The sequence below is a fragment of the Nanorana parkeri genome, unplaced genomic scaffold (assembly GCF_000935625.1).
Source record: "Nanorana parkeri isolate BGI_ZX_2015 unplaced genomic scaffold, ASM93562v1 scaffold1727, whole genome shotgun sequence".
Lineage (NCBI taxonomy): Eukaryota > Metazoa > Chordata > Amphibia > Anura > Dicroglossidae > Nanorana > Nanorana parkeri.
In genome coordinates this window covers 161710-172618 of record NW_017307995.1, presented here as the reverse complement: position 1 = coordinate 172618, position 10909 = coordinate 161710, and the positions used below count along the sequence as shown (strand labels likewise).

The following is a 10909-nucleotide window of genomic DNA, read 5'->3' as shown; positions in this document are numbered from 1 at the left end:
CCCATCCCCCTTCCCCCCCCCCCCCCCCCCCATGTAATGGAGACAAACAAAGGCAGACATGTTTGAAGTCCAGCCTGGATGACAATCATGGGTCCCATGGCTCAGGGGTTGCTTGCTGCGCACTTATGGTGTCCACGCCTGCAGCCTGGAGTCATGTTGTTTTCTGCTGCTAGAGTCTCTTCCTTCCTCAGAGTCGAAGGGTCTTCTGATCCTGATTCAGTCAAACAACACCACACTAGTGGCATACATAAACTATCAGGAAGGAAGCAGAAGTCTAGCTGTGCAAGAGAGGTAGAGCATATCCTGATCTGGGCAAAACTTCATGTTCCAGCCTTGTCAGCTGTGTACATACCAGGCGTAGAAAATTGGCAGGCAGTGTGGTCACTACACCTGGAGTTGTTTCAGGACCTGTGTCACAGGTGAGGGACCCTGAATGTAAACCTCCTAGCCTCAAGGTCCAACATCAAACCGGACAGGTTTGTATCCAAGCCTAAGCAGTGGATCATCTGTTGACTCTGTGGGATCCTTGTCACATGGAGTTTCTCCATGTAACATATCTTCTTCTTGCTGCAGTGGGGTCTGGACCAGAGTTTGACTCTTGGTATCATCAAAAGTCAAATCATGATTAAGACCTTTTGTGCAGGGGGGTTCCAGTGTGGTTCCCTTGTCCGTTTCCCAGTGACTCAGTAGGATTAGAAATTTTGTTCTCTCTGTGCTTCAGAAGCCACCTTTGAACACATTACAGATATTCTTCTTTCTACTCGCACCCACAAGGTTATTTTCATAGTAGTATTCACCTCTGTGAGGCTAGTTTGTGAATTAGTGGCCTTATTTTGCAAAGAACCCTTTTGGTCTCTCATAGGGACAAGGTGGTATTTAGGCCGAGTACTTCCATCTTACCTAAGGTAGTCTCTGCTAGTAACCAGCACATGGTTTTTCTGTTCCTTTGCGCAACTCTTGTTAAGAGGAAATTCCCCTTCATTGTCTGGATGTGGTTTGGACTAAGTAAGTTCATCTCTCAGCCACTGCTTATTTCAGAAAGACTGATTCCCTTGTCGTTCCAGATGGAGCCCCGAAGGGCACCCCGGCTTCTCGTTCTAGCATCTCTAAGGTGGCTCAGAGGGTCCATTATTCATGCATATGATCTGAAGGATTGGGGTCCTCCCTTTCCTGTTAAGTTTCACTACAGTAAATCTGGGAGTGCCTTCTGGGCTTCTTGGCATCAGGAAACAGTTTGCCAGATTTGTAAGGCTGCCACATGGTCTTATGTTCACACATTCTCTAGTATTTGAAGATTTCTGCCTTATCTGGTACCAGCTTCAGGGGTTCAGCCAGTTTCCTGTTAACAAATGTTTGCTGCATTGCCCACCCCTCAGTTGGACTGCTTTTGGACATCCAGAGGTCCCTTACCTCCGTGTTTATGATCAGGCTGTTAGTGCTGTTTGATAGACAACTGAGGCATGCTGGTAGTAGCAGGGGCTATATCTTGGGCTGGCCTACAGTTTTTTATTTTGTCCAGTCCTCCTGCAAGCAGCAGTATAACCTGAAGGTTTAAGACTTCCTTTGTCCTTCAATAGACTTCACTTCAACAAAAGGATTTTATGGTGAGTACTAGGGATGTCCTGATACCGATGCTAGCATCGGAATCGGGCCCGATAAAGGGCATATTGACAAGTACTTGTCAAAATGCCCCGATACATAGCGCCGAAGCTTGCGCTATGATTTTTTTTTTTTACTTACTGGGAGAGCAACGGCGAGTCGCCGCTGGTTCGGTGGGAGGAGCTCCAGGTGGGGTCCTGCTCTGTCGACACAGAACACTGAGAACGAAGTTAATGGCCGTGAGAAAGGGATGCAGGCGCAGTGTAGGGATGTAAGGCTCGGTGAATGGCAACGCATGTGCGGTATTTGGTATCGGCAAGTACATGAGGGGAGGTACTTGGTCTTGAAAAAGTGGTATCGGGACATCCCTAATGAGTACAATAATAATATTGTTTTATAAAGTTTATTTGGATAATCAGCAGAGGATTTTCTTTTACAGGTTCCTTCAGTGACTTTACTGCAGACATGCCTTCACTACCATCTCTTTTTACTGAACTCTTCAACATTAATGACCGGAGTGATGATACTTTCCTAAATCATTGCATACATACCCTTGGATACAGCTCTAAAGATGTGTCATGTGCAGTGGAAATTCAGTCAGCAGTTGAAGCTTGTTCACATTTTGGCCTACAGATATTCGATCTTGGAAAAAGATTTCTGCAATATGAAGATGTAGGAAATGAAAGGACTAGATCTCTACAGCAGTATTTACAGGTTTGTTATCATTAATGACATTTTCTACTATCTACACCCGACAGAATGCAGTTGTAGAAAAATGTAAATGGGTTATAATTGGAATGTCATATTCCTTTTTTTTTTAATGCATTTCTGATTCTTTTGTAGTTTAAAACATCCACATTTTGTTTTGTGTGGGGAAAAATCATTCTGTGAAAATATAAACCTGTCAATTTTGTTTTTATGAAAATTTGGCATTGTATCATGCTAATACTTTTTTATTTTTTTCTTTTCTGCAACGATATGTGTGATCTTAACACTACTAGATTTGTTTAATTTTTTAATTTAATTTTAAGGCCCCATTCACACTGAGCGATTTTTTGCAGCTATATCGCTCATATTTCCACGCGATATCGCTCTATGTAGCTTCTCCAATCCATTTCAATGGAGCTGTTCACATCTCGCCGCTCAATATAGCTGGTAGCTCGTCGCTGTAGCTTGTCGCTCCTACATGACCCTTTTTTCTGCGGATTTCGAGCGATTTTGCTCCTGATTGCATACAGCCCAATAGGAAAAAGTCGCGTGACAAGTCACGCAATATCGCACATATAAAATCGCGCGATTTTCATGTCGCTCAGTGTGAATGGTGTGGGAGGTGCAGTAAATTTTAATTCATTTAAATGACACCCCAAAACGCATCACCCACCCACAGTTCTGTCGCCTAAATTGGAACGTGCGGTACCGCAATGACGTGCATCCATTGCAGTGGAACTTGGGTCACCAAATGACCAAGGACTAATGTGGGTCCTGAGGTTATACAGGTTGAGAACCACTGGTTTAGAGGATTGTGCCAACAGGTTTTCTGGATCTTTACATTTGATACATAACATGTGTTTGCACTTTTATCAATGTGTTATATTTTTTTATTTTATTAATTGTTTTCATGCGAATGAGCTACTAGTTTCACTTGTCTTTTTTCAATTTTAGGAGTTTTTAAATGTATGAAGTACAGTTTGTACACTCAATTTGCAATATTGTTTAGATATGTAGTGGCTGGATCCAGTGATTAATTGTATCTTGGGCTCCAGACTGTTCTCGGTTCAGGACCCCTAGCTCAGTAGTGCTGCTAAAAAGTCTCAATGAACTCTGAAAGCAGCAGGTTGGAGGCCTGCAAAATTTTCTTTGATGGAATAATTATCCATTGCTATTTTGCCATACCATAACCACAAGCTATTGTAATAATATTATACTGCAGAAAAATTGGCAGCAGATCTCTGAGAGAAGATAAACTGGTTTTCTAGGCAGCAATATGTAGATACATGCAATGCTTAGATCTAAAGGAGAATATATAATAGTTTTGGTCATTTTTTGTTTTTTACAATTACAGACCCCCAGTGGATATTCCAATATGTTCCTATATCCCCTTCTCCAGACTTTTGAAATAATCATCATTACTACTATTCAACAGTGTACGAGTTAAAAAAAAAAAATGAAATTAGTTGTATTTTACATATGGATAGCTAGGAAGAGAAAATCTTAAAGAAAAACATAAGGACTTATATTTATTAATATAAAAATGGCAAGTCACAAATACACAGGTTAGCCACGACTAGTGAGATTTTCGCTGTTGTTTTTGGGCCATCAAAACATGGAATCAAGGTACAGTTACAGACAATGTTGCAGACACATCAAGTCAATTTCAGAAAGTGAAAAATGACTCACAAACACTATTAAGCCTTAATTAAAATGAACAGTATTATTGTGACAATTAAAAGGAACAGTATGATTATGACAATAATGTGCCTTGTTTGTGGTATGAACAATGGACTGTAATGCTAAATCTTTTCTTAGGACCTTGTAACATACAGACAACTAATACAAGTTGGAGGAGCCTCTGTAAGACTGGTAGCAAGAACTCATGCTAGTCCCTGGCTTATGAATGCAAATTGTGTAAAAGAACCAGCTACTCAGGACAAAACACTTTTTAATAAAGACACTGATTGCCCAAAGTCTGATCAACAAGCCTCTGCAGAGCAAACTGAAGGTGACTCCAGCATCTATGAACCCCCAAGAAAGAAAGCTCACTTAGAACTCAAGATTGCAGAGCGCTTATCTGACCCAGAAAATCCAGCAGTTCCTGTAGTTCCAATCAATACTGGAAACATGCAGACTCTTCCGAAAATGTGTACAGGTGAGAACAACCACTATTCTTTCTCAACCATCAAGAAAAACAGTAAGTCTTAAACCTTTGTGTTATACTGCTGCCTACAGAAGGATTGGACACTGGCAGACAGAAAACTAAAGCCTGGTGTATAAACCCTCTTACTACCAGTATGCCTGTTTTTTTTTTTAGTGCCTAAAAAAGACGGATGAACGTCTTTTTTTAATTTAGGTTTGCTGGTTTAGAGTAGACTATTTTCCAGCAATATTGCTTAACTTTATTTCTTTCAAACCTCTCCTCTACACTGCTGGAGGCTTTCCCTCCAACCTGCAGCTATTCTGTGCAGTTGTCCTTAGCCTGGCTTATGGTCTGTAATACAAACCTCACTGGACTGGGCATTGTGGGGATAGCCTGGAAGTGACCTTCAGGCACAAGGTTTTGTGTTGGGTGCTTTCCAGGCTCAGTTTTGGTTAATTTAGCTGCAGAGCGCTTTTAATGGCCAGAGTCACTGGCATTGCCTCTGCATTTTTCCTGTCTTTGAAGAATAACTTAGTGAGTAGACCAGTTGGGCCAAACACCAGATGCTCTCATTTTTATTGATTGCTGGGGTTCATTATTCCCCTTTTTAATGCCAGCTTTGCCCTGGAAGGGGTTAATGCAGTGGGTCTGATTGCTAGCATCATCCACTGTGCATGTGGTCTTCAGCCATTCTTTCCTGCCAACAGCATCAAGATAGCATCTCTCTTCTGCTCCTGTTGCAAAGAGCCACGTAGAACTTCAAGCTGTTCCTGCTGCCTGCCTACAGTTACTTTGATCATCTCATGCCCCTAGCTCACTTTGTACTAACAGATTGAAGGCCGCTTACAGTGTGCCGACTGGTGGTGCTGACATTTGCAGCCTAGAGGCATGCTGTCTTCTGCTGCTAGAGTCTCTTTTCTCCTTGGTTCCATTAGGTTTGGCTCGGGTCCTCTGCCCTTTAGGCTAAGGTTTTTACCACAGTCATGCAAGACTTTATGACCCAAATTACCCAGTTGTTTGCTGACCTGATTTCAGAAGCGTGCTCCCATGTCACCTCCAGCAAATTCTACTGTATGTCTGATTTAACCCACGTGGCTTCTGAACCATCTGCTCTGTATAATTCTAAATTGCTCAAATTCCTGAACCTGAGGATGTGCGGTCTACTGCTATTACTGCGAAGTTAAAGGAGCTCTTATTGATGCAGTGCATGCCACTCTGAAGTTTGAGGATCAGTGCTGTTTCCAGCCTTAGATCATATTGGGCCCTAAAGGCTGCAAATAATTTCTTGTTGCACCACTTTTCCAACTGTTTCTCTATGGTGACTTGAAGTACCCAGATACGTTGTTTGCTTCCTCTAAGCATTTGCTGGCTTTGTATCCACTTCTCAGTATTCAGAAATGGTCCGTTTCCAGCATGGATGCAGCCGCGTCTTGCCTTAAAAAGGTGACTACCATACCAGTGGAGGATGCACTTGCCTTCAAGGATCTAACCATAAGCAGTTAAAAAGCCTTTCCAGAACTCTGCTCTTGCTGGTGGGTCTTGCCATGCACCCGATTCTAGCTGTCACTTTGCTTTGTCAAGCCATGTTTTACTGCTCAAAATCACTTAAGACTAATCTGTGCACTGCTGCTGTTGATCCCTTGGTTGTTAAACACATGGAACACAGATGGCTGTTGGCAGGGCTGGACCCAGAAGCCAGGTAGCCAATGCTCCTTAAAATTCACTGATGTCTAACTTTTGAGGTTTTCTCGAGTTGTTGTTTATGGAGCTGACAAAAAAAAATCTTGCTGGGTCCTTGATAGGACAGACTGTCTCCTGGATTCCATATTAATTCAGGAGCCAGTCTGTCCAATCCAGGAGTCAGCATTACATTTCTGCTGCACTGGAAGCCTCCCATCTTATTTCTCGTATATGCCTCCTGTCAGTTCATATGGCATAGTGCATTTAGCTAAAGTGCTAGATTGAGGAGCTCTCTTGTAAGAAGCATTTAATCTGCATAGTCTTTGAGGGGCAGCGCCTCTTCGGAACAGCTTTTGATAATTTCATCAAGAATTCTACTAGTGGCAAGAGCACCCAGTTTTTCCAGTGAAAGCAGCCTAAGGAGCAGACTGCAAACTCACCTTCCTCTCTGCCTCTTTTTCTTCTTCAACCTTAGTGTCAATGCCCTCCAAGCTTGGGGCCCCATCCACCTGCAAAGTTTGGCATTCCAAGTTTGCCAAATCCTCAGACAAGCCTTTTTATGCATGATCATGTGCCTGCACTTTACAGAGTGGAGGGACATATATTTGACCTTTCTTGCCCTTTTTACCGATGTGCCCCATCTTTGCAGTGCACCACTTTCTGAGTTTACAGTGGGACCAGTAGAGTTTGTGGCTTTTCCCTTCAGCCTATCCTCTGCACCTTGGGTGTTCACCATGTAGCTGGCCCCAGGATGGACCCTGTTGTGTTATTGTGACATCCCCATTGTGAGATACTTGGTCAACCTCCTGTTGAGGTAACAGTCGGCAAGGGCTCTGTCGCACATGTTTCTAAGTCATCTCTTGGAGTATTTGGGTCTGGTCCTGGACATGTACAATGGGTCTTGCCAAATCATTCAAATCTAATGTCAGAAGCACCAATTTCCCATCCTGTTTAAACTTGCTGGAAGTGAACTCAGCTGCTCTCATCATTTAACATGGAAAGCTTACTTTACATTGTGTAAGAATGGGGGCTTTTCACCCCGAAAGATTCTCCATGGGATGAATTCTCTTCTTCCAAAAATTACCGTATTTGCCGGCGTATAAGACGGGTTTCGAGACCTAAAAACATTGCCCGAAAATCGGGGGTCGTCTTATACGCCGGGTATGGATGTGGTATACTGTATGTAGCTTCGGCTACATACAGTATACCGCGCTAAGCCAATCACGGCAGGCTTTGTATTACTGAATACAAAACCTGTATTCATTAATACAAAGTCTGCCGTGATTGGCTCAGCGCAGTAAAATGAATGTAGCCGAAGCTACCGTACATACAGTATTACCACACATCCAGCGGGCTGACAGATTAGCCTCCCTGGCGGTCTGATGACTTTATTTTTTCATTTTTTGTTCTATTTTTGGTTTTATTTTTTACTTTCAACATTGCCGCCGGTTCCGCCCCCCCTGCGACACGGACGCTCGCAAGGGACGGAGGACACAGCGCGGATCGTGGACAAGGTAAGAGACTGTAATCCCGAGTGTGGTTCGGGGTTAACGCTTATGGTACTGAAAATTAACCCCGAGCCACACACGGGAATACCGCCATGGAGGTTAGTGGGTGCATTTAGACATTATTTTGTCTAAATACAAAACCTATATTTTAACACAAAAAGTAGGGGGTCATCTTGTACGCCGGCAAATACGGTAGGTCTGGACCATCATTTGGCTTTCAGCACCATCAAATGTTGTCTGTGCTCTTTCTATTCTGTTTCAGAATCCATTGGTTTCTCAATCTTTGATTAAGACCTTTGTGCAGGAGGTCTCCCATGTGGTTCCACCTAACCATTTACCCGAGACTCTGTGGGAGGGATTTAAATTTGGTTCTGTCTGTGCTTCAGAACATGCTGTTTGAACCCATTAGAGACATTTCTCTCCTCTGTGTTTATGATCATGCTCTCGGCACTGCTTTGCTACAGAACTGAAGCATGCTGGTAGTAGAAATAGGAGTTATACCCTGAGCTGGCCTACAGTTTTTTATTTGTTTGCCAGTGACAAGTCTTCCTGTTGGTGGAAGTATAACCCGAAGGTTTTGTGTCCCTCAATGGACTCCCAGAAAAGGATTTTAGGGCAAGTAAAAAAAATCCTATTTTATCAAAGGGTCTCATATAAACAACAACACAACATGCTAATGTCTTTTAAATAATATTTGTATGTGTTGGCATATCTAGTAATACATAAAGTCCATCTCCAGAGAAAAAAACCTCCCCCTGCGGTAGGACTACCCTCGCAATGCAAGGATTAACAGCTCATTTATTTCTCGGGGACCTGCGTAAAGGATTTTACATATCTGATCCCTGCATCCCCTGCCTGTAACAAGGACACCTGCATCCTTTTTCCTCCTAGGCTCCAGCAGACAGAGGCCTGCTGACGTTATGATATACAGAGCTAGATCATACACAGCATCTCGCATAATGTCTTGCGCCACATGTCTCATGCAACTGGGCTCCAAAGCTGCAGAAAAGGCTGGCAAAGGAGAGAGGTGGGCAGGACATTAGAAAGGTGGTGTGGAGCTGTGAGGGAGTAGCGGGGGGGGAAAAAAAAAAATGTGCACTCGTTTTTGAGCACAGTACTTCTGCATATGTGACTACAATGGGAGATATAGGAAGGCAGAATGAAATGTGGACACAGTCATACATGAAACTTATATGAATGTGGTTCTCATCATCTAGTCAAAGGTATTTATGCGGACTGAATGGACAAAGAAATGATACAGGGTGAGAGATGTTCAAATGGCATGCTAAAGCAAATGACATTTTTGTACTTGCATGTACTTTTACTTATATGTGCTTAGCCTGTTCATCTCAAGTAACGGGTTCACTTGGACCTTACAAATGGTTATTTTATTAGGCTCTGGTGAGCAAATTGGGAAAAGGGCAGGGCTGATAAATGAACATATATCCTGAAAGGGCAAAATGCAGATTCACTTTAACTGTATCTGACTATTGCTAAGCACATTTTGACTTACTACATGCAGCTTTTTGTGAAGTGTTCTGGCCAATGCTTGAGTGACTGGTAACCAGGGAATCCCCGTTTCCTTTTGACATTGTTGTGTTATCATTGAATACTATCCTCGTTGATGGCAGAATGTGGCTTTATAATTAAATACTTTTTTTTTCTTTTTAATGCAGTAGATGCTAAAGCAATGTCACAGGAAAAGTAAGTGATTTTTTTTATATTGAATCTCCTAATTCAAAAATGTAAGGTGAATTATTTGAAAATAAATGTACCTTTCCTAGCCCCCTAATCAATGCTACATCCGCCTGCAGTGCATTAAGGTGTGCAGCCAGCCCAATCTCAATGAATGGGTTGCCTTAAACTGGTCCTACATTATGCAAAATTTGCACATCGAGTGTCGCTGCTGGCACCCTTTTATCCGGCATCCCTCGATCAGCTAATCGAGGGAGCCGGAGGGAAAATCTTCAACTGAACAGAGCCGGCAGCCAATGAGCAGCCGCCTCTGTTTGGGTATTCTGACAGTGGCCGGCAGAATTGTTTATTGTAATTTTTAACTGTCTATAAATGTTATAAAAACTAAATTGATTAAAAGCACAATGATGCATGAAAACTTCTGTCCATCATAATTGTCCATTCAATAAATCACTATAAATTGAATGCTGATTGGTTGCATCCAATATAGAAAGAAATAGAAATCTTTAAAATAAGCACAAAGCCAAACCATTTGGGCAGAAGGGCTTACTATTCCAATGTAGTTCCCTTGACTATCTTGCAGCTCTGAGGTACAGTCTTGGTTATCCCACCACATATCTTCAAAAAAAAAAAAAGAACAAGCAGAGAATGCACAGACTGTGTAGTAGTTTTATTACAGAAGCGAAGGAGAATAAAATGCACTCACAGGAGGGAGGGGAGATTGTCCACACATCTGTAGTCTGACTCCAGTCCAGGAAGTCCCCTAAACCATTTCCTGTGGCCGGGAAAAGGTGTACTTTGTCCAGGACCTCAGGAAAACCAGCCGGTAGCTAGAAACACCCCTGGTGCAAAGCACGTCTTTTAAATCCACACAGAGCAGGAGTCCTCCCACTTCCAAGTCAGTGTGGGGTAGCTGTCAAACATGGTGACACATTTTGGGGTTGGGCACCCCTTTGTCAATCCTAGTTTGACAAGTATCTAGTGTAAGATATAGATGAGGGGGGCATGCCAGGGAAGGGCAGAATTAGTTGTCGGCAGCCGAATGCTACATTCATATTTCCACCTGTGGGATAAAATTGACCATAGGATTTTAAAAAAACAGATGCAATACTTCCAATTAGCGATGTGATTTAATATTTTTTTAATCAAATTTGTTAAATACACATCAATGAATGAGATTATCGGCACTGCGACAGGAAAGCTGTGACCCTACACAGAAACCATGCTATCTTCCTCTCCTCTGTCCATTCACAGAAGCTTTTATATTTTGTGAATGGTTTACAGAATATAAAGTGTTTTATGAAAGGACAAAGGAAGAGGAGAAGAGAGTAAACAACAGCGCAGCTCCTGTATAGGAGAGCTCCAAGTCTCCTATCGCAACTCGAGAAGTATAGAAACGGCTATTTTATCCAGGATCAGTGGCAGTAATTAATAAGGAAAAACCAGTGATTCTGGAGGTGGCACACACCATTACAGTTAACTAGTTATTAACCAGCACATGGGGGGGGGGGGGGGGGGGGGGAAATTCCGGGTTTTTTTTTTTTTTTTTTTAAAAAAAAAAAAAATTTTTTTA

At 42.5% G+C, this 10909-nt stretch overlaps 1 protein-coding gene across 1 annotated transcript in view; it reads left to right on the top strand.

Moving 5' to 3' along the window:
* Window positions 1-10909, top strand: part of GTF3C1 (general transcription factor IIIC subunit 1) — a 102349-nt gene that overhangs the window by 86520 nt on the left and 4920 nt on the right. Inside the window, exons 37-39 of the mRNA XM_018571292.1 lie at window positions 2039-2313; window positions 4126-4465; window positions 9318-9345. Coding sequence (XP_018426794.1) covers window positions 2039-2313; window positions 4126-4465; window positions 9318-9345 — 643 coding nt within the window. The remainder of the gene's footprint in view (window positions 1-2038; window positions 2314-4125; window positions 4466-9317; window positions 9346-10909) is intronic.